This window comes from Pithys albifrons, chromosome 1 (genome assembly GCF_047495875.1).
Source record: "Pithys albifrons albifrons isolate INPA30051 chromosome 1, PitAlb_v1, whole genome shotgun sequence".
NCBI lineage: Eukaryota > Metazoa > Chordata > Aves > Passeriformes > Thamnophilidae > Pithys > Pithys albifrons.
In genome coordinates, this window is record NC_092458.1 from 86,495,025 (window position 1) to 86,521,688 (window position 26,664).

Genomic DNA, 26,664 nt, shown 5'->3' on the forward strand with positions numbered 1-26,664 from the left:
CAGGCTGTCCACAGCCAGTGCCAGCTATTGACACAATGCCATGAAGGTGACCTTTTGCACATTGACATTTATGATCCATTCCTGATTATTTCCTAGGTGGAATATCATACGGTCTTACCAATGGGAGTTGCTGAGACCCATCCCAAACATTGAGACATATGAGGAAAAAGCAGGCTGGTCTCAAGTATCTCAGCTCTATCCCCAGAGTATCACATTAGAGTGAGCCAGTCTCTATTGCTTCAACAGTCCGGGGCACTTCCTCCAGGAGATCAAGCAAACTAACAGTATCATAAGCTTAAAAAGAGAACTAACTCTTATCTGAATCCATTAGATTCTGTTTTGTGACTGTCATAAAAGATAATATGTGGAAGCAGTATGTACAGCGATGTGCAAAAGCAGCATAGATGGAGTTGCATCTGTCTTGTACCTCCTTAAAACCTATTCTTGTCACTTTATCTTTTAATTCAAGTGCAAGAAAATGAATGATTTGCCCAGATATGTCCATGGAAATTCTAGGAAGTCTCTTCAGCTTTCCCTCCATGTCCTAGATGGAAGTGGGACCAGCATCAATGCACAGCATGGTTTTGTCAAGTGGCTGTCACTCCAGGTCGACTATACCAATAATACAGTTTATTAGTATGTGTTGCAGATGTTGTTCCCTTAAGAGCTTTAATTTATTTATATTTTATATTACAATTCCTAGATTAACTTAGAACGTCTCAGAGTTTTTAAAAGTCATTCTGATATCATAGGCTGGTAGAGCTTATGGAACACTGTAGTATTTTCTTTTCCAGCTCTGCTTCTTTACAACATACAGCCTCAGCTCATCAATTGCAACAAAAAGAGAACTGCAGCCAATGAATGCATTTGATTCATGAGTAGGAAGGTGTTCTAAGGACAAGGTTTTCATGGATGCAGAGGGATGATGGTAAAGCATGCTTCTGTTGGAGCAGCAGAGAGGAAAAAATAACAGCAGATCTTACATACTTTGCAATTACCAACCAAGCATAAAACAGTAGCAAGACTAGAGGGTTATCACACGGCCCATCTCAGAGACCCTTGCTTACATCTTCACTAGTTTCTTTAGTTGGACTGTAGATTAAAGCAGGACAGAACTCTTGCCAAAGAGTTCTCTGTGCACAGTTGAGAGCTTGATTATAATGCTATAAATTCAGAAATAAAAATGACCTTACTCTTGAAATTAATAGTTAATGGTTTTAAGTATTACCCTAATCTTCTGTGAACCAAGTATTTATTAAGTTGGTTTATTCCCATTTGGGAAGCTTTCAAAAATCAAGGTAAATTATAGTAATAACTAAAAAAGTGGAGTACACATCGAATTCAGTGAACCATGATTATATATCAGCCCACTGTAAAGCTGGGCTCTCTATTTTACACATGTATTACTAAGAAAACTCTGTACATATGAGCATTTTTTTACAAGCACCTATACAAGGACAGTTGCCTCACTGTCCAGTGTACATCATTCCACCAACATGAAAATACAGTTTCATCTTCAAAGAGCTTGTACTGGAGTTTTCACTAAATCCTCAATGACTTTAAACAACAGGGCCTTTATAGTTCATAGTGTGAACTGGAAACCAGTATTTGGAACTCTATACAAATTTTGTATAAGGAAATATCTGAAGTGGATTACTGTGGAACAACTTGAATTAAAAAATTTTACATGGACCCATCTGTGACAATCCAAACAATTTGTCCGCTAATGCCTGTCATTGCTACTAGAGAAGCAAACACAAAAATTGACTCATGATATTTATTTTAGACACAAAGAAGCTTTCAAGATACTCCATATTTTTATTGTCAGCAAAATAGATCTCATTTTACTACAAGCAAATGGATCAAAACACTCATCACATTAGCATAAACTTGGAAGTTACTTCAGTAACACAGAAGACAGTTTGAGGCTAGCAGGTTTCAAAGAGGGAAGGAATTTCTGCCTTGAAATTATCACTATATTGTTAGGAGGGAAAGGAAAGAGACCTTGCAACAGCAAGGAGCAGCAACACTGTTTCAGAATTATAGGATATAACTACATTAAATTTGAAGCAAATCTTCAAGCATCACATTCATGCAGAATATTACAGCGAAAGTGCTTTGCCTTTCTGTGGCTGTAGTCTCTGCTGTTTCTGGGTCAGAGCCAGATTGCTTTCAAATAGCTCAAAGGTTAATCTAGTGCCTCCTATTACTTCATCACCTGAGGTTCACATGAGTGCACTTCATGTAGCTATGTCCTAATGAAAGAGAGTAGGCATCCCACATTTACATATTTATTTTAATATTTCCAGCTGCTGGTGTACTCATTACATCTGTTGAAATTTTCCACCTCAAATTTTCTTCTGTAGCTGTTTATCCTCTAGATAAATAAATTATGCTAAAAATGGTCTGCACCACTGTCATCAACAAAAGACTGAGGAAGCAATTCATTATTGGTAAAATATTCTGTCCCCTTTTGTATAAGGTATTTTTCTAGGATTTTTCAATTTTTTTTTTCATATGCAAGTCATTTCAGGAAACTGGAAGTCAAATTCCAATAGGACCCAGTAAGAAATTTTTTTAAGAGGGGATGGTGAAATACTGGAACAAGTTTTCCAGAGCGGTGGTGGATGCCCCACCTCTGGAAATATTCAAGGACAGGTTGGACAGGGCTCTGAGCAACCTGATCCAGTTGAAGATGTCTCTGCTCAGTTTCTGGACTCCATGACCTTTAAAGGTCTCTTCCAATACAAACTAATCTATGATTCTATGATTCTCTATCTTACACCAGGCAGCTCCAAAGACAGAAAATAAATCATACAGTTCTGATGCTGCTACATCCATGGGTTCTGTGCAAGCAGTATGAAAGCTAACTATCACAGAATCCAATTTTAAAAGAGAAGGCAATTCCTTAAAAAAATCTGCTACTGGGTTTTTTCTTTTCTTTTTGTGGAGAGGAGATACCAAAATCTATAAAGGCCTAGCAGTGGCAGCTGAGTTTTGTTCTAACTCCTGCAATATCAAAATGTTGCTTTAATTTCTAAGATCAAATTTCTCATTGTTTATAGCAATGAAGAACAGAAAATCAAAACCAGGGCTTACACATCTTGTACTTCAAACTACCTTTATTATTATTATTATTATTATTATTATTATTATTATTATTATTATTATTATTATCGTCACATAGAGGACTTATTTTGTAGAAATGACAATTTGTGGCTCCATCTTCACTGTATTTCTGTGGTTTTGAAACTAGTAAAAAGTCTGCTACACTTGGAAACAGGGATAGGATGGGGAAATTTTAAGTTTACCCCTTCTTACTAGTTCTTATTCACTATGAAATAAAATTAATCTAAAATCTGAGGAACACTTCACAGTTCTGGTTAATGTACCACATTGATCCCATCTCCATGGACCACCAGCATAACAGCCAAATTGTTTAGGAAAGATTGACAGTAATTAACTGACCAAGACCAGGCAACAGCTTCAATTCAATAAAATGAGTCAACTTAAAACTATTCAGTTCAATTCCAGAGAGGCACTCTTTTGTCAGTCTTCCATTGAAGCATAAAAAAAAGTATACATTCAAGTAAGAGAAAAAGGACATTTGAATAAATACACATAATTGCAAAGATCATGATACTCTCATTACAGCACCTGCATGAAAGGAGATGTTTGCTGTGATATTTCAATACAATCAGAAATCCACTGGATTCAGCTTTTTCATTATCTGCTTTGATTATTGTAGGGTGATTTGGCTCAAAGTCTAGTGCTAGATAATAGTCCTTGACTTCTTAAAAAACAAAGTTACTGGTCCTGTTGGAAGGAAATGTTAAGACCACAGATTGCTTTCTGCTTAACTTCTGCTACTGGAATGAAACTCCACACTCCTGAGAATACAAAAGAACCTGAAATGACAGTCCATTTCTCTGAGCATTTCTTCATTTTTCTTGAAGTGGTCTTAGGCAGATGATAAATTGACAGACTGGCACAGTGTCATGCCTGGAAGGGAACTGTGTGGATGACTTAGTTTTTCATTGCATAGTTTCAGACTTTCAGCGAGAGAAAGAGATAAAGAGAGTGCACCAGTTTCTGAACTGCCTCTGCAATAGCTCTTACTTGTCTATTCAACATTTCCTTACCCTTTCTTTCCATATTATACAGGAACTCAGAACCCAACCTTGATGTCTCAGTTACAAGTCAGGAAATTATGGTTCAGAAACCAATTCTTCCACAGAAAATAAAAGACAGGGTTTAGCTCACTTGGGAGATAAATATCTCTGCTGAAACTTCACACTGCTGAAAGTCACCTAACCAGGTCATACATGCTCTCAATAAGAAAAGAAGTTCCCACTTCAGAATCCTCCCAGGAATAGCAATCACTTCTTTTCAAAAGCTTAAAGTGCATTCGTGTGATAAAAAAAAAACAAACACCAAACAAAAAACAACCCCCTCCCCCCTCCCCAATCACCAGTAAAGAACCCAAACAAGCAAACCAAATCAAAACCAAAACAGACCTGCTGAGATATCAATATTGAAAATGCAGTTAACAGGGACTGCCTTTCTTCAGGGGGCAAAATCTGTCAGACCCTGAATGCCAGTTGAGTAGCTGCAGTCCTATTTAATAATCACAGTGTCATCAACAACTATCTTCATTCCTGAGCTGAGTTAAAGGGTTTGGTTGTTGGGGTTTTTTCCAGTTCTGTACCAAATCATAAATCAGAACTTCAGTCATCATTCTTTGCTGTGAGAGCATTGTGGTTTTGTGAAACTGGGGAGATAGATTATAGTGCATGTAACAGTCTGAAAGAGGGCTTACTGATCACTCCTTTGTAAATGGATGAAATCCCATTGCTGACTTCTCTTGCTCATTTGCATTACATAACTCAATAAGCCCACCAGCTTGGTGCAAATATCAGTGCAACTGCAGAGGCACTTAAAAGTAGGAGAGAAAAGACTGCATTCGTATATCATAGCATAGATGCTATGAATGGCTCATGAAATCTTCACCAGCAGAGTTCTTCAAGGCTGATAAATGTGTGTAGCATGCAGGGGAGTGTATGAACAGCTGTAGAAGACAACTGTTTTGGTGTAAAAATAGAGGCTTCTTAGACATCGTAGACCTCCTCTTCTGTGGCAGGACCAACCTCTCCACAAAACTGGCGGAAGGTGTTGCGCCTCAGGATCTCCCAGCCACGGTGAGAACTAGTTCTGGATGTGCTTCGTGACAGCGACAGAGCAGACAGTTCCTTCTTATACAGGGTGTCCCTATTGATTTCCAGCTTTTCTGAGCCTTTGTCATAGCTATCCCTCCTATCCTGAGCCTTAAATGCTTCTGTGTACCGCATCATCTTGTGCTTGTTGGGATCAACCCTGTCTTCAATTCTGTATGAGGATTAAAAAACATAAACTGAATGTGGTAGACAAGTGCTAGTTTATCAAGAAAAATCCTCCAAAAAAACAGGCATACCTTCCAGAAAATCTGCACAGAAGTAGGAAACACAGTAATGTCCTAGGCATTCATCCCTGTCATTGACTTTGTCCTGTATCTCATTTCCCAGTAATGACCTGCCCTGTCTCTTTTGCCAGCTGTAAGCAATTGGAAGACTTACCCCACCTGAGTATAGTGCAGATCCTTTGTATATATGCATATATTAAAATATTTTCTCTATTCTTGACTTTCCTCCACTGATACTCCACAGCTGCAAGCCTCAGATGTCACTTTTGCTGCACTTTTATTTAACTGCTCCACTGCCACTAACCCTTCTCTACTTTACTTGTAACTTGTCTTCTGAAATAATGTCCCATGCTATATAAAATGAACATACATGTAATTTGACACAGCTAAATCACAGCAACACTCTTATTCTGCAACTTGGATTAAAGGTGTTGCATATTGGTACCATTTTAGGTCTGCTTGTTCTGCCCAGTAAACCTGAAAATCCACAAGGCTCAATTCTCTGCCTAAAACTGCATAAATTTCTGTGCAGGACCAGGAGTTGAACTGTGATGATCCTTGTGGGTCCCTTTCAAACCAAGCTATTCTATGCTTCATCCAGCTGCCACTTCCCCTTCTGGCTCTATCAGCAAAAGATGGTGCAGTTAAAAAAGACACATGCCCAAAAGGTAAATTACCTGTCCTAAATATTGATTAAAATAAGAAATAATGAGGATTTTAGTTTTATCTAGACTACAGATATCTTTTTAGTTGAGTGCCCAATCTGAAATTCTGGACCTAAGACTTTGCCACCTGATGCAGTAGTTGAAAAGTACAATATAGTTACTAGGTTCACATGAGAAAGAAATCTTGACTCTAGTTATTCCTGTTATGATTTTGAATAATTTGTAGAGCAGCTCACTGCTGCTGATGCCTTATAGGTTGATTCTGACTCTGCCATTTCATTTATCTAATGGATAGGAACAGCCAACCAAGCACAGTAGCAAAGTTTTGTGATGCTCATCTATCAGTCAAAGACAGAAAACAGATTGTGGTCTGTGTTCTGTAAGGAAAGCCCTACAAACACTCCTCCCCAGGCCACTGGAGAGGCTCTTTATTAACACCCATACACTGGATTCTTTTTCTTGGATCCACAGTAAAAGAGAACTCACCTGAGATACCATCGATCCCCCAGCCCATATTCCCGCCCACAGATTCCTGAGCGAGGCCAGAGGCACCGTGGCAGTTTCCGCTCCAGCATGACAGTAGTAGCGACAACCTTAGGAACGACAGAAAAGAAAGAACTTGGATGAATTAGGAAAAATTCAGAATCTCTTTCAAAATTATCGTTTTCATGAGCACTGACCCATACCATACTTCATTACAGCTCCCTATGTAATAAAAATAATAGTAGAGTCAATACCCTGTTTATTACAGGGCAATGACTATTTTAGGTCTGATTGTGCCATATTCTGAGGAATCAATGCTGCTCTTAAAACACTGTTAAATTTCCTTCCTTTTATAACTAATGGCAATGAGTAGGGTATTTCATTTGCAAGCTAGAGAAGAGGACAGTATCTATGCCCACATTAACTATCATCAGAACTTACTAAACCATTTGACTGATTGCTTTTTCACAGAAAAGTACTAGGAAATGGATTTCCTCTTAATTACCTGTAAAACTGGTTGAATGTTTTTGCTTTCTGACCTTATTCCAATCATTACCTTGCATTCTATCCCCCTCAGTCAATCTCTGTAATTATAATTTACCTCTCAGTTACACAGAAATGTTATTTGTAAAAAAAGACATAATTTTAATTCTATTCAACAAGAGATTCCATATGTAGGGAACAAACAGTTATGGAGACACAGAATGATTGCTCATGGGCTTCTACCTGTTATGTGAAATAAGGTAGGAATGTCCATCTTAACTAGATTACCTGGGCTCTCCAGAGCTCATCCTGTTCATGGGCCACTCTCCAGTGGGTGTCACCCATCATGGCAATTAACAAGTTGAGCATTAGGAGAGCAGCAATGATGGCAAAAGCAAAGTATACCACACTGTACATGAAAGGCAGGTCCACATCATAGTTTGCAGGGCCATCAATGACAGTGAGGAACAGCTCAAAAGTGGTGAACAAGGACATGGGGTAGTTGTAGAACTGCCCAAGGTTTTCAGGATTTTCTGTCTGGAAGATGATGTAAAAAGCTAGAGCAGAGCAAAGGGAAAAAAAGAGACTGTTTAATAACAGGAATCATGTTCAAAGAGGAGTAACAGGGTCATGTAAGAGATTGTGGCAAAAGTGGTCTGGGAAGGAGCTACATATGTTTCTATGCTAGTGCAGTACCTGGCAAGGACAAATCCCTGATTAGAATTACTAGTCTCCAGTATAAAATGACACAAATTAATTTTAATTATTTATTTGTTCTCAAAATAGTGAACTTATCTTCCTCAAGGATATAATAAAGCTATGTATGTTTAATCTCATTTTTCCACAGACAAGCATCATAAATGTAGTATGTTTTTAAATCTTGACTTACAAATATGTGGCATTATCTGAACTAACCTAAATCTTTTACCCTGGAAAGTGCAAGAATTGAAAACCAAACTCATGAGAACAGAAATCAGTACTGGGAAAGTGACCACGCTTAGAGAAACAGAAGCATCATTGCCACCTTTTGCCAGCTATTCCGAGGGCAACCAGAGATTAAATCAAAACCCACACTCTTAATTCATGCCAAAGCAGTTGGCAGGGGTAACATATTGCTGTTTTCCTTTTGTAGACTCACCTGATGCAAAGCCTAATATCACCACAGCCATGAGCCAGCAAAAGCGCATAAGATCTCCAAATATCATCTGTAGAGCAAAGACAGAGCCACCATAAGGCCCAACTGTCCCACCAAGACATAGTGCAACCCTAAGTAAACCTTATTCCAGATTCTAAGACCATGAGTGGACTAAAGGAAACTTCTGCACCAAAGAGAGAATGTGATAGTCCTAAAACCTCTGTGCAGACAAGAACTTGTCCATTTACCGTTAATGCTAGCCCTGAGCGAGCAAAAGTGTTCTTACAGTATCTGAAAAGAGCTGTTGGGATGTGTGTAAAAAAAAGTATATTTTTTTGCATCTTATACCTTCTGGATCATGATGGTAAAAGGTCCAAGCATCTGGAAGCCTCGTGCAAAGTACATGACGTTGCACCATCCTAGCACTAGGGCAAAGGACATGGGTACCACCTCTCCAGTTGTGCTGGTGAGACGCATCACCATGGTTACGAGAATCATGCAAGCATATGTGATGCTGCAAAGAAGAGACAGTTAAAAAAAGTTCAGTTCAGGAAATTTCAGTTAAGTCAGTAGGAGAAATAAATCAAGAGATGGAATACTCTAGAAGAATGGAGAAAGTAACTCATCCAGCAAAAGAGAGCAGTGGGAGAAATGAGAGACAGTGTATTTATTAGACTTTAAAAGTGCTGTACTTACACAATTATGTGAAAAGGCCCTCCTAGGATTGTTTGCCCAAAGTATTTCGCTGCTCCAACTCTAAGGATATCTGGGATCTAAAAGAGACATCCCATTAACTTTAGGACACAGAGAGGTTCAATCATATTACTAAATATTCACAAATTCCTGGAGACAGCTACATCTGCTTTGTTTGATGGTTAACAGATTGATTTCTATGTTACTTTAAAATCAGAATGGTTGAGCCAGGTGGGCCCTTCCTGGGTTGCTGGAAAATCTAGAACACTTGGGCAGATTGAGAGGCATGTCACACAGAGGTGCCTCCATCATGAAGATGAAAAAGACCTTGGGAAACCAAAGCAGTTTATTATAATTCACACTAGTTGAGTTGTAGCCTAACCTCAGAGGACTGACCACACGCAGGAAGAAGGACTTGTCCTTCTGGAACATATAATAAAATTATAGAATATCTTGAGTCGAAAGGAATCCACAAGGATCATCAAGCTCAACTCACTGTTAGCCCTTTACAGGACATACCGAAGAGTATCAGCATGTGCTTGAGAGTGTTGTCCAAACACTTCTTGAACTCAGACAAGAAGTGGTGCTGTGACCACTTCCTTGGGGTGTCTATTCAAGTGCTCAACCACAATGGCTGAAAAACTTTTTCTTAATATCTGACCTAAGCCTCCTGTTACTCAGCTTCATGCCATTTCAGTCTTCTATTTCATATTATAATAAAATCACATGGGGGATAGATTTTTTTAAATTTAAATAAATTTTGCTTTTTTTTTCTCTTGGAGAGTTCATGGCAAGGAGAACAAATAAACATGTCAACCTCAGAAGTGGACAGCAGTAAGGCTCCTGTTATAGGTCCATTGAGTAACTGATCTTCAACTAAATATAAACTTTTTTGTGTATGCACAAATTCACTTCATCCAGCACACCTAAACACCTAAGTATTTAGGAGTGCTGGGTGAAGCAACATTTGGGAGTCAGCTGGACCCATGGATGGTGCTAACAGGAACTGCAGCATTACCCTGCATATACTCTGCATATTTGAGAATGCGACCAGTCCTTCTAATTGCTTCTTCCGCACCTGGAGTCTTACTAGGACATTGTCACAGTCTCTGTCTCATCTAATAGACACTGTTGACAATGGCTATTGCCATAGACATATCAAAGTACTCGGTCTAAGTAAATAACCCCTAAACCCCTATCAATAGTGAGCACAAACTCATGTTCGTATAGTAAGTAAAATCTGTCTTGATGAAACTTGAAACTATACAGCTCACCATATGTCTTACCTCAAGGACCAAAATTACAACAGCTCCAATGACTGTGATCAGCTCCCCCACCAGCCTCAGCTCATCCTCATACGTCACATATGATTCCTGAAAAAAAAAAGCATTAATGGAAATTAAAACTAAATTTTAAAGAAAGTGAAAGTAAATTTAAAAAGAGGATGGGGAGAAGGCAGCCTACCATTACTAAAATAAACATGACTAGACCTGGCAATGCCACAGGAACCAGCCCAGACCCAGCATTGGAGAACAGAGCACACCTTGTATTCCTCCTGACAAAGGTCAGCTGGCCGAAAGAGAGGATGAGGACAGCTGCAATATGTAGGGACTGGGAATGGATTGGACTTTCCAGTTAAGTAGGTTAGTGGGGAATTGCCCAATGCTGCCTATGGGACCCTGACTCCTACACTCACAGTACCTGCAGCATTTTCTGGACATAGACTGTATTGTCTCTGCTGCTTGTCTTGTTGCCTGTTCGTGGTTTCAGAGGTCGGTAGACGCAGCACATAGTGAAGCAGACCATGTAGAGTATATAGAACAAAGCCAGGAAACAGAAATAGGGTCGACCATACATATTCCACTTCAGGCTCACCAGCTCCTTCACAGGTGTCAGGTCCAAGATCCGGCGCGCCTGAGAAAGATAGAAAGAAGGAATTAATTGTCATAAGCATATTTTTTTATAAGCATCATTCACACTGTTTCCTGGGAGAATGTTAACAAACTATTCTCATCTACCTTATTCAGCATTACAAAGCTGAATTTATTTTGCAAAAGTGGGTTTGGATTTGCTCAGTTTGAGAATACAGAGTTTTAAGCAAAAGTAAAAAATATATCCTACAGAGAACAGCTTTTGAGTACCAGTGGGAAGTACAATAAAAACATTTCTGATACTGGAATGAACTTGTCATCTGTGTAGGAACATAGAACTGAGGATGACAGAATATTCCTGTTAATACAACAACACAAGATTTTATATTAGAGAAGTTTTAAGAAAATAAAACCGAAATATTTTTCTAAAGGATATTGGTACTTGTCTAACACTCTATGGCTTATGTAAAAACACTACATTTTAAGTTTCTGCATTATTAGCTGGGTGATAATTAATTGAATCATTTATATCAAGCCTTCAGTTTCTGACATAAGACTGACACTTAGAGCATAAGTAGGAGAAACCAGATACTTTGCACTTTACTTACGAATTTGACCCACACACTGCATGAGACATAATGTATCTGTAGGTGTTCAGTTTTCTGTAGAAGTCAGTATTTGCATATTTTTCAAAGGGGTGATATATAAGTTTGAAGCTTACTTTTCCTGTAGCTTAGTTCTCTTGTATTTTAAGTTCCCTTGTAATTTTTTACTGTTCATTCACTTAAGGTTCAGAAAATATATCTTAGTACCCATGTGTGTATATTTTGCCCTTAATACAAGAAGAAACTGCTTCTGACGGGGGCTAAAGATGTTACTCCAGTCCACTACTGGACTGGAAGAGTATGATAGCATGGGGTGACACATAACATTCTTCTAGAGAAGACAGCAAACATTTTGGGCCAAATATATATCTAATGCAAAAAAGTTATACATCCAGAAATTGCAATTGCATATATCTAAGAGCATTCTGTAAAATAAAGAAATCATTACATCTCTTGATGTTTGGGGACATCTTATCCTTTGCACTATATGTATGTTTTGGGATAAGACAGAGGCACAATATTCTGCTTTATTTTAGGATTATGGTTTAGTCTTCTGAGGTGGAAAACTTCCAAGGTTGTTCTATTTTTTGACATGGACTGCTTTTTGCTGAATTTCCATATGTATCACCACTCATAGAAATTTAGAGGATTTTACATAAAATCCAATGAGAGCTCCATAGACCTCCCCTGCACTGTACAAAGCTCTCCAGTAGCTGAAACTTCTGTTAGAAAAGTTTGACTAAAAGTTTGATAGATGGAGATAATACAGGATGGGTAGACTTGGGCTAATTGAAGTGTCTCCTGATTCATTTCCTGTCCTATTAGGATTATTTAAGGTGATTACAATTGATAGGGTGGTGTACCTTGAAAGTCTTACGGAGATCTGTCTAAGCTGCCATTACACTCTGCTATTTTTGTCTTAGTAATCCCTTTACAAGTTTTTGAGCCTACTGCAGAGATAATTTGCTCATTTTGTTTTGAGCCATAACCTGTCATTAAAGGAAGGGAATAATAACAATGAATGGTTTTAAAATGCACCCCAGTTTAGGACTCCTGAATACAGTCCTGTCTCACAGGGACTCTCATTGTGAGAGTTAATCAGTATCACAGTTGTATGAAGATACCTGCTAGAGCTACTCTACAAGTATTTAGTATATTTTTGAGCCTGATGAGAGACAACCCTTTTCTGCATCTTGCTCATACTAAATTCTTTCAATAATTTGCAATTTCACATCTCAGTGAAACTGCATATAAAGTATCAGTTGTAGTAATAAAATTAATAAACTACTGCTCTTCATGTATTCCCTGCAGCACATGGTACAAAGTTCTTGCTCTATGGATTATACAAAAGAGCTTCAAACTTCAAACTCATCATCTTTCTCCTTTTATAATCACCATGGTCTGGACATAGAAAGTATACAGTGCCCACAGTACCTCTCTCTTCTTGGTTGATACAATGAGCTCAAGGAAGGACTGATCTTCAGCCCAAGAGTCAATCTCTGTGATATCATAGAGCACGGTGGTCAAGGGGCCAAAAGACCAGAGATTCTGCTTCCTCTTCTGCATAAGATATTGAAACATCTGAGGAGAAAAGAAGGGGGCCAAGGATATCAGAAGCTTTCCAGTATATCGTGTATTTAAAATAAGAACAAATAAAGTTGTTAAAAAGCCTTAATTATGACATATTTTCCTTGAACTAGGTATTTGCTGTGGTTCTCATATCTCTCAGGAACAATTACAGCAGGTTAAAAGTGAAAGAATTTTTTCTGATTCCTTTTGATTATTAGCTCATCCTTGAGCTCAAGGATGAGTGATTTTTACTCTAAATTCTAAACAAACTGCTAAAGTTATTTAACACAGTTATATATCCAGGCAACAGATTTCAGATGTTGCTTAGAAAAAAAATTTTTTATACTCTTCTAGAAGTTATTAGAAAACAGGTATGATGAAGGAAATGGTCCTGTCACTAGTGGATCTACAGAAGAAACGTTGTCTTTTTGTTAAGGGGAAGAATGAGAGTTTGCATTATATGCTAGTTTTTTGTCTATGAATAAATGCCTGCAGATACCTGAAGAAGTTTCCCATGTGTCACATTTAGCGTAATGAACTCTAGACAACAAAAACAATAACTTCAGTGAGACTTTCAAAAAATTACTTGGGGTGAATCTTTCTGTTAATACCTGTTTAACTCAAATGCTAAAAAAATTGGGTAAAAAAAAAATCTATTCTTTAAGCACTTGTTTCTTTCATTAGGATAAAGAAATTTTGTATAAAGGGTTTTCCTGGTCCTGTGTGAGACTTCTAGTAAAAAAAAAAAGGACTTGTGACATATCTTCTACCCACTAAGAACATGCACAAACTCCCTTGGTCTGAATGATGTTATTTCAAGTTCTCCATTTCTCTTTTGTATGGAGGCATCAGTGTAACACAAACTCACCACAGTGTTGCCCTCAACTCCAGCCAGTTTGAATGGAGTAAGACCCTCATTGTTAGGAATCAGTTCAAGTGATCCTGGTCCATCTTTGTTCCTGTCATAGGAAAGTATCAGGCTGTACATGTGGCAGGCAAATGTCTTATTAGGTTGGAGAACCAGGATGTGAAGAACGGTGTTACCTATAAAGGAAGCAGACTGGATAAAGTATGTGGAATAGCCGAGCCCTCTGCAAAGACTGAGAATTAACTGATGGGTTTTATTTTCCTCAGATACCTCATCCCACAGCTGTTTGTAGTGAGCGAAAATATTTGCATGCACAGATGACACAGATGACAGAGTCGGAATTAAAATGTCCAGATTTTCTGTATGCAATTCACTGAGCCCCACAGTACATACCCAGAGAATCTTGAGCTCTGATGTCAGCTCCATTTTCAATGAGCAACTGTACAATTTCCTCATTTCCCACACAGGCAGCAAATGATAAAATATGCTCTCCTGCAATGAAAGGAATGGGGAGAAACAACATTAAGAATAGAGAAGCTAGGAGAGGTTGAAGCATGCTGAGGGAAAGTTAACCATGCTATTAAGCCAGAGGATGTGAAAGGAAGGGTTACTTGAGGTAACGTGTGCATTTTCTGTCCCACTCATCATGCTACTCAGAAAGGAAAAAAAGACCTGTCCCCCACAACACTAAAAGGAAGAAGTATTCTTTTCAGGGGTTTACCTCCATAAGAAGGTTGACAAGTAATTTTCAGTATGTGTTGCTAGGAAAACATTAAATTAAATTTTTTATACAATATATATATTTGTATATATGCAAACATGCTCAGATGAAGTCTTACTGTCTGTTAAAAGGCATGTGTTTTGATGACACTTGGAGACAGGAGCCTCTGCTTACCTAGTTTAGATGGGGACTAAAGTAAGCCTCCCTCACATCCCCTCACCACTCTGCTGGTTCCCTTCTATAGGAGCAAGGGGGCAAGTTAAAACTGTACCAAAATAGAAAAGGTTCTGGGAGCTGCGCCTGAAGAAGTGCCCAGTGGCCTGTGCTGTGCTCGCATCGGCTCCTCTCTTTAGCAAAGCCTTCACCAAAGTGATGTTCTGGTTTGCTGCTGCAATGTGGAGAGCTGTCTGACCTGTAAGACACAGAAATAAAACCTTGTCTTACAAGAAAGCATCTTCAGGATGTTCAGTAGCCTGCAGTTCACATGTCAGTCATGGTAAATTGAGGGGTTTGGAATGCATCACAGCAGCTATAGGAATTAGCTTTGAAGTTATCCCTGTTGTGTGCAGAGGGTTGTATGAAAGATTTTCCAGAGGTCCCATTCTACTTTCTCTTTTTATGAATTCATGAAAACTGACTTTACAACCTGCCAAAAAAAATACAACAGGATGCAATACACCTTCTTGCTTTTACCTGGGGAAAAACAAGACATGTCGCAGTGTTCTGGGAAGCACAGTGAAAGCTGTGAGAGTGACTGTGCTTTCTGTCAAAGGACATGAAGATTAGGTCAAGACAAAGCTCATAAAGACTTAGTCTAATCCTTCAAACTAGGTATTAGAACTTTTAAAACCCCATCATTATTATTTTATTGGTTTCAGGATTCAGACTGGAATTTCTGTGTATTCAGCCAGAACCATTCTTTAAAAACCTGGATAAGAGTCTCATGTCAAAGCAGAGGCCACATCCCTATTCTTTGTCAACCAAAGAATTATTTTTTCTCCTTTCAAAGGAGGTCAGGTAGATATCCCTTTTGATACAAAGCACTACACCAGAAAGCAAACTGCACACACTCTTGCAATCCCAGAATAGCCGACAGGCTCACCTGTGGTTAAGGCCTTTCCACATTTGCAGATGTGTGTACTTGTGTTTAATATAATTGCATCTTCCACAAAAGGTCAGAAGCCATTTGTATGTTAGTTTTGATATGTAACAGTTTAGCAATATATTGAACCAGAAACAGCATAAGCCAATTTCCTAAATGTACAGGCACTTCCTCTCTTCCCCTGCAGAGAATCCTGCCCATCCTCATTCCCTGCAATGTTACCTTCACAGAGCTCTGATGTCATCCTCTCATTGACAAGCTCAGGAGCTGCTTCCATCAGAGCCACTGCCGCCTCCAAGTTATCATACAAGGCAGCTACGTGAAGGGCAGTCTCCCCCACTGCACCTACAGACAGTAGGAGAAGCATGTGAGTTGTCTAGACATTCAACTGCATGGGACAAAAGCAGCAATAGATTTATTGAGATGGAGAACTATAGGAGTGCTAGGTGCTCCCTTGAGTACTGCCTGGGACAGCCAAATAATTACACGGTCTCTGTTCTTCACCAAAATCTGAAAACTGAGCAGAAACTTCACGTGTTTGGAAGCGACAGCAGACCTCAGGCCTGAAGTGAATGAGCACACCAAGTCAGAAAACTCACTCTGTTGCAAAACTTCTGACATGAGTCAAGTCATTTCAGGCTGCTAATACAAATGTTTTAGCAAAGCACTGAACTACTCATTGTAGGGAGCTCTTACCTTACACAGAAAACCATTTTTCGCAAATAATCCGACTTACCTCTCTGATAGATATCACATGTTCCATCAGTGAGAAGTTTCCTAATGGCTGCGAGGTCGTTCTCTTTGGCAGCCTGGAGGAGTGGAGATTCCCAGATCCTGCAGTCCAGAAAAAGAGGCTGATAAGGAGCAAAGTCAAACATGGTGCCTCTTTCCAGATCTAGCATAGCCTTTGCTCGAGACAGCATGTCTCCAGAACATTTTCACTGAAAAATCTTTAATGCACATCTACCATCTGACGTATTTTCAGAATGCACAAAGAACCAGTTAAAGCAGAGCAGTGTAATTCTAAAAACCCTGTGAGTTCTTCATCTCTTGGCTTACTAATGCTGAACCATATGGTGGCAGCAGAGGGAAAGATAGGAGAAAAGAATAAGCACAATGTTTTTAGTTTGTATGGCCCACATTTTGAGGCACAGAAGATAGTGAATGATGGATCATTGATACACCTCCTGCCAGTAGACCAGTTATCTCAGGAGCCAGAAAAGGCCACTTTCATTTTCACAGAGAACAATAAAGTAAAAATGTCATCATCTGTTACCATAATGGGTAGAAAGGTACTAACAACAATGTCATTTGTGTTGTAGCAATGCTTCCTATGGTGTAATTAAAAGAATGAGCTCTGAAACGTAGTTCTTCATTATACAAAGTCTTGTAGAAAAATTTGACTACTTAGCTATTAACTATTTTTTTCTCTAATGATGAGAGAAATGAGGGAAATACTGAGAATTGGAATACATTCATGTCCTGGGAAAGAACATGCCCTCAAACAAGATCCAGACTGATTCACTTATAGTTGAAGCATGTTCTTGACCCTTCCATGAGGATTTGTATTATTGGAGCGTATCATTTGGGGCTGATGAAGAATTTACAAGTACAGCCACCAAACTACAGCAAGGTCTTTGGAAGCAAATAACAGGTCAAGGGAGGTGATCCTCCCCCTCTACTCAGCCCTAGCAGGGCCATCCCTAGAGTCCTGTGTCCAGGTCCTAGGACCTTCAGTACAAAAATCATGCAGAGCTACTGGAGAGAGTTCAGCAAAAGGCCACAAAGATGATTGTGGGAATAGAGCACCTCTCATAGGAGAAAAAGTCAAGAGAACTGTGGCTGTTTAGGCTGGAGAAGGGAAGGATTGGGTGTTGTTCTTATCAACTTGTATGAGTACCTGAAAAGAGTTAACTGCAATGTATGCCTGCTCAGCATTCAAGTAATTTTTGCGCATTTTCAAAACCATGAGTTGGTCACCCAAAAATCACACACACACACACAAAAAAATAGAACAAAATCTACTAATTTGAGGTAAGTATTTCTGTTATCCTTGAATATTTTCAGGTTTATCTTTTAATTGATTAAAAACTGTTTGGGACTGGGGTTTTTTGGTTTTTTTGTTTTTAATAGGAAAAAAGCATTCTAAGTATCTCTAGTTCAGGAGCTAAGGATTTGAGGGGAGGAAAAACGCTCAAACCCAAACAAACAGTTTACATCTCATGAATTTTCAATATGGAAAATACAAAGAGATTCCTCTCTCCTAACAGGAAAAGTTCAGTTTTAGAACTCTGTTCCGATTCAGATTTTGTGCTTTTTATCTCACCTCTGCTTTCTTCTTGTATAGATGTTTAATTTGTTCTCAATCTTCTAGCATAGCTCAGAATAATCTTAAATGTGCGATGTGGACTAGGTCTAAGGATTACAGGAGAACAATAACAAATTCAGACTGGTATGAACAAGGAGAACACCATCCCTCATTTTTCTACCAGCCTCAGTCTGTCTTTTTACTACTATCTAACAACTGCCAATAGACTGCATGTTAGTCTTAAACACATACCCCCCAATAAAGGGATATAGAACAAATACATTAGTCAAACCAGGTATCTGGAGATGCAGTCTTTTTCCTTGTGATGTTTTGTATATTCTGCTATTATTTAGTTACAAGATTTTGGGGATAGGGTTTATAAGGTAAATGCTATATAAAGCAATAGGTGTTTTGCAGTAAGTAATAATGGTCATGTGAGAATACAGCACCAATAAATACACCTCTATTATAAGCTACAAGAAAACCCACATCAGAGACAGAGAGAATATAAATGGCCCGTTGCAAAAGATGTTTTCTTATAACTAGTGCATCTTAAGCATAGGATAATTTAACAATAAAACAATAGGAAGACAGGCAACATAAATTCTGTGGGTTACAGAAATATGTATTTATTGCTTTAAATTATACTTTTAAGAACAACGAAATCTTAAAGCAAATTTTTTAAAAATGTTTTTAACTTCATTATGTCTGGATTTAATCCACTTGAAATATGACAGTTCTGCACTCCTTTATAGTGGAAAGACACTGAACACACTTGAGAGAACTTGGGGGATAAAGCAAAACAAAGAAGAGTATCAGAATTACACAAATAGGAATAATTTAAGAAGTGTATATTAACGGGAACGGGCTGCAAGTAATAAGAGCATGTCTGAATATTCTGTTTATCATTCCACAGTTCCTGTCACTGAAATCTCTAGAAAACAGACTAGAAAACCCCTGAAAAGCAGAGAAGAATAAAATATAGAGCCATCCTCAACAAATAAGGGAGCCATTCTGAGATATTTTTATGTGTACTTCAAACTCTTAGCCATGCTGCTTAGGGAAGTATTCCTTCTATGCGTCAGTGCATTAGTAGGTAATGACAAAATGATTTGATGAGAAGATTGCATCTAGGATCAGACAAACAGAACTAAACAAAGAGGAACTCTGAGCAAAAGTCACAAGATTCAGTGTTAGTAAAATCTGCTTGCCACCTCTGCCACTATTTTGGCTGAAAAAGACTCCTGTGTTCCTGGAAAATGTCAGTTTCAGAGGCAGGAAGTGGAAAAGAGGTGGGGTTTCAATACTATAAACAATGCTGCAATTAATATCTTGATGCTTTACTGGGTAGGCCTTTATCCCTCAAATGACCTTAGAGAGGAGGAAGGATTGGGCAAGAGTCAATGTGGGAGGACACAAACACAGTACCTTTCTCACAAAAATTACCAAAGTCCTTGTAAACAACTAATTAAATTGCAATACTCCTATGAAGAAGACACTTTTCTCTTTATTGTAGTAACCTCCAACTGAGCTTAAAAAGCCAGAGGTCTTGGGCCAAAGATCAAGCCAGAAGAAGAACCCAGAAATGTTAGTAAATGTCATGGCACTCTGCCTGTAACGTCCCAAAGGTTCGTGAGTTACATGTTTATAGCATATGCTTTTACTCTCATTTAATTTTCTGTCCCATAATTGGTGAAACATTTTACTCTCATTGAAAACACACCGTTTTAACTATCAAATAATTTTTAATATATTACAGCAATGTCCTGAGCATACAAATGTCAAAAACTAAGTGAAGCAAATTCACTAATATAAAAAATTAAATGAAGTCACCCAAATTTAGAATCTTCAAAACATTTTCAATTCTTTAACTTCTGCATATTTAAGCAACTTTCTTCCTGACTGATAAATGCAGCATGAATTTTACATTTTACAACTCTGCTTCCTGTGGGTCAAAGCAGCAGTCAGCAAAATCTGTAACTTAATCTCTTAACAGAGCTGCCTAGAGCAGTTGCTTAGTTTCCATAAAGAACCATCATGTCACTGGATGGAACGGGTGGCTTCCAGAGAATGATTCAGCAGAGACATATTTAGACACCTTGAGAAGATAATTCAGCACATGTAAATTAAGCTCCTGTTCTAATCCTGCTCATCCCCTTCAAAAGCCATGGAATCAAGAGATACTGAGCTCCTTAATTTAGCCAGTAAGTAAGATTTGTAATGCTAGGTAGTCTGGATGTTGCCTTACAGGATCAGTATAAGGATAAGCACAGCTAGACAGCGAACCAGCAGTTGTGATGTGCAATGAAAACCACAACACCTGGATGTGTTCCTGGGTTCTTCTTACTGAGCTAAGGAATGTATCTGTGTTGAGGTACTTAGTAAGCCTTGATCATGTATCGCTGTCAGTCAGTTTTCTTCACAGACGATTCTATTATGTGCTCAGGAAACCATGAGGTGTTTTTCCAATATAGGTGAGGACAAAATCAGGAACACCCGAAAATCCATTGTGAAACAAAGAGAAGATAAAATGTAGGTCAGATTCTGACTGAGCGAGTCATGTAATACAGTTTTAAACAAGTTTAAAGATTCCACAGGCACTTTCTGCTGGTAATATGCACCCTTTTGGGATGACAGATTCTTAAGCACTTCTTTTGTTGTGCATCCTGCTCATTACACTTACAGAGAGATTGAGAATGCAAGGACTAGTCCATAAATCTTAACTCTGTTATAAGACGAAGAATTTGGATTTGTATGTGGTCATTCTTTTAAAACAAGGAAATATATTAAATATGTGAACTGTCTGGACAACAAGCTTCTATTTCAAGACTGAATTTACCAGAGGTGCAACAAAGCCCTTCTCAGATTCAAAAACTTCAGTTATTCACCATATGGAATTTTCCTACTGTTTGCTCCAGTTCATGTTTGCATCTATCTTCATGCTTTAACCCCACAGTCAATTACTGAGGTTCCAAAGCAATTATTTCTAACTAAGCTATAAATTAATCAACTGAATATTATTTTAGCTGTCCCTTTTTTCCCTCTTGTGCTGCTCAGAAGATCCATGCTCAACAATGCATGATGAAATTGCCAAGGGAGATTCATCTTCTCCCCTTCTTCTGGTAGTATGTGCATGCAAATATGTGAAAGATTTCAGGAGAGCAGAGAAGTGCTCAGAGGAAGCTAACCAGCTGAAAGAGGATCAAAGCAATCATCGAGCAAGATGCCAAAAAATGAGTTAGGAAGCAATCGCATGAAGTGAAAAGGAGATAGATAAGAGGGGCTTGGACAATCAACAGGGTCAGCAAATTTCTTCAGCACCAACAAGACTCAGCAAATTAACTGGAACCTCTTGCGCATGTATGTCAAAGCCCTTTCAGCTGAGGGTAAACAGAGCTTCTCTGGAAATAAATTAAACAGGTTAATAATTGCCAGTGATACTAGACAAAAGCTGATAGGGAATTCTTATCCCTTAAGATATTTAACTATCTACCACACTAAGCAATAGAAATCTTGATGAGTCATTTCCAGCAGGGTATTCTCCTTGTGTTAGCTTCTTTTTCACCCCTAATTCTGCATCTGAGACCATCCTGAAAATAATCTCATGTTAGAACTGGATTAACAGTTCAGAAGATGGTAGTTATTTATTATCACTGAGTCAGTCATTAAAAGAAAACGTTCTTTGAAGTATAACTTCATTGTGCATCAAAACTTCCAGCCCACTTCGATAGGGATTTTCTCGCAGTTTTATTCTAGGTTGTGTTCCTTACCCTGTGTCTAATTATTGCTGTCTAACAGCTTTGTAATTTGGGGTGGGTTTTTTTTCTTTCTCAAGGCACAGATTTCATGTTAATGTCTTCTATAACTATAACCAAGTTTTAGAAGTCAAATAACTTCCTAAATATATGAGCCTGAGCTGTGTCTTAGGCAGTGAGGTTGGATGTGTACGTTTGTGCACTGCTGGGGAAACAGGAGTTCTGGAGGACCTTTTCACCTGTGAAATTAAGGAGGTTTGTCTTCCATTATTAGGCTCTACACTTCCATTAGGATGAAGGTGTAACAGCAGATGAACAGGCCAGAAATGCTGCCATTGATGCTTTTGACTTTATTTTGCATCCAGTGACAGCATTTCCAATAGATTGTTCTTGCATCTTGACTACTCAGAAGCACTTTTAATGAAATATATTATAAACGAAGTGGAGGAACTGTCACCTTTGGGAGCAAAGGAACCAATTGATATTGACAGGCATTGTGGATTTTAAGATGGGACAATCCTATGTTAATTGTGGGCTGAAAACTTACTAACATTGTTTAGACAAATGAAGACCAAAACTATGGTGATATCTCATTCACGACCAGCTTGAGAAAGATTTATCCAGAAGTTGAAGGTTCTCTGTGTCCCTGTACAACTCTTAAGCAACTCAGTTTCCTAGCAATAGGCTGAGCTACTTTTTTTATTTGTGCCACATTTATTTTTAGCGTAAGCAAAGCACCTCATTAATATGTCTTTGAGACTAAAGAGCCACTAAAAATTTGGAAAGTAAAGGGAATCTAAAGTTTTTATTGTGAGATCTTTGGAATTACCATATCTGCAATTTATGTGAATTGTTCCATCACCTCTAGTGCATTCTTTTCTCATAGCACAGATTTCTATACTTCATTAATGTGTAAAAATAGTCTGGACATTTGGTTGTTGTTTTTGTCTTCTCATTTTTTTTTAGTTGTGACACAAAAGTTAACCACTTTATTGTCACTAGGAAAACTAAGCCTCAGAGCACCCCATGAAGGCTACTAATCCCTAAGTAGCAGCAGCTGTGTGAAAGAAGAAACGCAGAGGACAGATCATTTATCAATGAGAGTCATACATACAGGCATCAGCAGAAAGATAAATATAACATAATTGTTACATTTTTAAAAGTACTGAAACCATGTACTCACTCTAATTTATTTATTAGTTATTTTTCATTAACAGTTCAATTCTCATATGGTGGAATTTCAAAAATTACATGCTACGAGGAATTTGTTCACTTTTCCTTAGAACCTCTTGCACTGAACCTGAACTAAAAAAAAGAAACAAAGCATTGCTCCTCATAATTTCTAGAAGGTTCATTACACTCTGACAGGCACGTGATTCTTCTTCACCTCTAACAGACCCAAATTTTCATAAGTATTTGTCTCTTTGTGCCCCAGCATTATGAATTATGTTGATATTATGTTGATTTTATGTTCATATGCAGACTGTGTAGATCCCAGAGTTTGGGTTTGCTTCCAAAGATAATTCTAGAACGGACATACGAGATGTGACCACTGTCCCTGGGAATCCACACTGCGCTACAGGCTGCGTAAAAAGGAGTCTTCAACAGAAAGAAACCAGCAGATAGAGGTCAAATAAACTCAAAGTCCTCTTCAGTATTAGCAGATTGTATCACATTTCGTGAACCTGGTTGTCCCTTTGGGAAACGTTGTATAACACAGTATTAATTGCTGTCTGTGGATAATGCTGAGATCTACTGCTAGTAAGATTCAAAGAACTGTATCGCATGAAGAAAGAGAATGAATGGCAATTTCAGTGAGGGTGACAACTGCCAAAACAGTTAACTTTCAGGTGTTATTATCACCACTAGTAGGACAGAAAAAAACATTGTTCTTCTCTTGCAGACTTTGTGTGTGCAGAGAGAATACTCATTAAGCAGTAACACATTTACCACTGGCTTTCAATAAGACAATAGTAGAATTTAATCACTGCTAATTACTCCTTGTGTTCCATCACTATTAACACTAAGAACTCAAGCTGAAGCCACAGCAGTTCTACACCACAAAATGACAGGATGTAGCAAAAGCCCTCTTGGCTTACAACAGTTTTTCCACAAAAGCAGAGGTTTCATAAGAGTAGTTCTTATACACAAGTCACCATAGAAGGTCTTCCTGTTGTGTTTTCTATCTGTACATAACTAAAAATGTGAAAGCAATAAAACTGATTTAAGTCCTCTGCAAAATGATCATTTTCATTCTCCTCAAACTCTGAGCATCTCTGGGGACATGAAAAGAAAGAGCAGGATAGTAAGAGGAAGAATTGGTCTGTCCTTCTTTAGGAAAAGAGTTTCCATATATTGGCACCATGCAATTTCTGACCAACTTGCAAAAACTAATTTATGTTAGTTGAAAGCTGTAGGAAACATATAGACCTAGAATGGAAAGGGAACAATTGTGTCCCCATGCAATCCTGATTTCACAGACAATGATATTCTATGCATTACATGTGTTCTTACACAGAATTTGAAAAAAATCAGAAAAGCTGACTCTGGGGGCCACTGGGATTGCACTGTAGTGATCTAAGACAAGTTTATGAAGACAAATTTATATGCCTTACAGTTCTTCTGTTTTCCTCTACGAGTAGCAACACACAAGATGTTCATGGGCCTGTGTAGCACATGACTAGTGAGGGCTAATGAGCAAAGAGAGGGTTGAATGACAATCTAACAGTAGCCTATGTGAAAGGGAGCACCAGAAAGGAAGGGGCCAAACCAGCCTTGGTAGCAGCAGATGTTAAACAAGGGACTAGAACATCAAGTTACAATTTTGGAGGTTAAAGTTAAATATTTGGGGAAAAGCCCTTTTCACTAGGAGGTTACTACAACACTGTAACAGGTACCTAGAGCTACAGTGGAACGTCTGTTCTGGGAGGCTTTCAAGACTGAGCTAGACAAAATTTAAGCAATGTGATCTGTTGCTTGCAGTAGTTCAGCTTCAATTGGGAGGTTAGACAGAGATCAGCAGATCTTCCTTCCACATCTCTTTTACTTAATGTTATAATCGCAAAATATTCTTATATTAACAATATTTATTATTTATTGACATTAATTATTAGTAAGAAAATTATATAATTAATATAATTGCTTAAATATATTTTTATATATAGACTTCTGTTTTGTGATCATTTGGATATTACAAAATCTGCTGAGAACATATTTTTCAGTTACCTGTGATGGTTTTCATGAACACACCAAAATGTAAACACTTCAGCATTCCATAGAAATATTATTGTTCCCATTGCCCCTCCCATTTTTAGTGCATTTAAGTCCCATTGCTCTGAAGTAAACTTGAACAGCCTTTTTTACTTGGTCAGAAATTGGATGATGTTATATTTAAATACTTTCGCTAAAGACATGTACTTTTGTCCCTCTTAAGCTGCTATCCTGCACATTTCTATACATACACGTGTGTACACATATATATATGTACAGATAGATTTTGTCCCACACAGTCATCATTTTGCCTCCAGAGATGTTCAGAGTTTTGTATGCAAAATAAAAACAGATTTTATAAGCAACTGGAAGCAATTTGTTATTTAAGTACAGCAGTCTTGTGCATGCAGAAATGACAAGGAATAATGAAAACCAGATTCAGCTGTATTTCCATGAATAGTCCTATATTTCTGTGTGTGAAAGGAGCAACCCAGAACAGCAGTAAAAACCAGCTTTGATTCAATATTCACATGGGAAGACACAAGCAATCTTCTGGATAATGTGAAGTCTAAGAGGAGTCACTGTCCATGTTGACACCGATGTCACAGGGGTGAGAAACAGCACTCCAACCCAGAAGGTGACTGACCACCAGAATGTTGGACAACATTAAGTCCACGCTATCCCACACTAAGGGTAACCTTTAGAGAGACAGAAAGCACAATCCTCACAAAAAAACAGCCACTATTTCAGCTGATGGCAGCAGATATATCACACAAAATCTTCATAATAATAATGTTAATTATAATAATAATAATAATTAAAATCAAACCTTCATGCATTTCTTTGTGAGCTTTACCAGTGAAGCAGGAAAGCCAAGTGTATACAGTATTAATTTGTGACTGAAGTCCTGCAGTCAGGGTAATTCCATTGCAACCTAGTAAATCTACCTGTGAAAGCAGATAAGATTGGAACTCCAGGAGCATTCCATCTTGAAAGAAGAAATCTGATAGAGAAAAGTGCTCCAGGGTTGTTTATCTACTGGCAGAAAAGCCTAAGGGGAAAGAGTGAGAATCAGCTACAGGGAGAGAGCAGCAGAAGAAAGGGAAGACAAGAAGGCTGAAATGCACTGTACCTTTTCTGCTGTAGTAAGTAGATTTCATCCAGATGTTTATCCCAGGATTTTTTGCCTTGCAACTTCTGACTTAGTCCATTCCAGATCCGAGAATAGAAGGGATTGCTCTCCCCAAATAAAGGCACCCCCATATCACGTCCCTTTTTCTCACTTGCCTACTGCCTGAAAGCTACCAATGCCCACTTGGAAAAGTCAGGAAAGGCTCGCTACAGGTCAGCACTCCTCCACCCCAGATCTTACTTACAGAGGAGACTGTCCATCAACTGCATCAGCTGATCAAAGAACATGTGAAAACACAAAATAAAATCACTTGTTCCTAGCAGACCATACCTTGAACCTCATCAATTACTTAGTTTCCAAAATAGCCCAACCCAAAGGTGTGTCTGATTTAGAAGTAGATCACCAGCAGCCTGCCCCTCAAAACGACCCTGTACAACAGCCCTGAAGAATTCATACAGCACCAAAGTCTTAGGCTTCTACAAGTCTAGAATTAAAAAGCAATAATTCTCCTTTCGTATCTCTGAATTCCTCTGGAAAGCAGCATGTAAGCAATTTTGAAATAGGACTGCTGAACAACTCAGGTGAAACACCCTCACGGTGAGTGAA

The 26,664-nt window shown here is 38.4% G+C and overlaps 1 protein-coding gene across 2 annotated transcripts; it reads right to left on the reverse strand.

Moving 5' to 3' along the window:
• Positions 1 to 1,769: 1,769 nt before the first annotated feature.
• Positions 1,770 to 26,664, reverse strand: LOC139673118 (transient receptor potential cation channel subfamily V member 6-like). 2 transcript variants are annotated; one of them, XM_071558156.1, is made up of 16 exons: positions 26,059 to 26,109; positions 17,980 to 18,068; positions 16,390 to 16,487; positions 15,876 to 15,998; positions 14,823 to 14,963; positions 14,224 to 14,322; positions 13,831 to 14,006; positions 12,828 to 12,974; positions 10,619 to 10,831; positions 10,204 to 10,290; positions 8,921 to 8,997; positions 8,573 to 8,738; positions 8,228 to 8,294; positions 7,378 to 7,646; positions 6,610 to 6,716; positions 1,770 to 5,385 (listed from the first exon to the last, which is right to left on the reverse strand). In XM_071558156.1, the coding sequence occupies exons 4-16, from the start codon at positions 15,928 to 15,930 to the stop codon at positions 5,109 to 5,111; spliced, it is 1,881 nt and encodes a 626-aa protein (XP_071414257.1). In that variant the 5' UTR covers positions 15,931 to 15,998; positions 16,390 to 16,487; positions 17,980 to 18,068; positions 26,059 to 26,109; the 3' UTR covers positions 1,770 to 5,108. The 2 variants fall into 2 exon arrangements, with proteins under 2 accessions (XP_071414257.1, XP_071414248.1); XM_071558147.1 differs by lacking the exon at positions 17,980 to 18,068 and having other exon boundaries at positions 26,059 to 26,664.

Coding starts and splice junctions, on each gene's coding strand:
- LOC139673118 (XM_071558147.1), bottom strand. CDS start 26,189: ATGGGGGTGCCTTTATTTGGGGAGAGCAATCCCTTCTATTCTCGGATC. Junction 12,975..13,830: donor GAGTTGAGGGCAACACTGTG/GTGAGTTTGTGT, acceptor TTTTCTCCTCAG/ATGTTTCAATATCTTATGCA. Junction 10,832..12,827: donor TATCAACCAAGAAGAGAGAG/GTACTGTGGGCA, acceptor TATCTTTCTCAG/GCGCGCCGGATCTTGGACCT.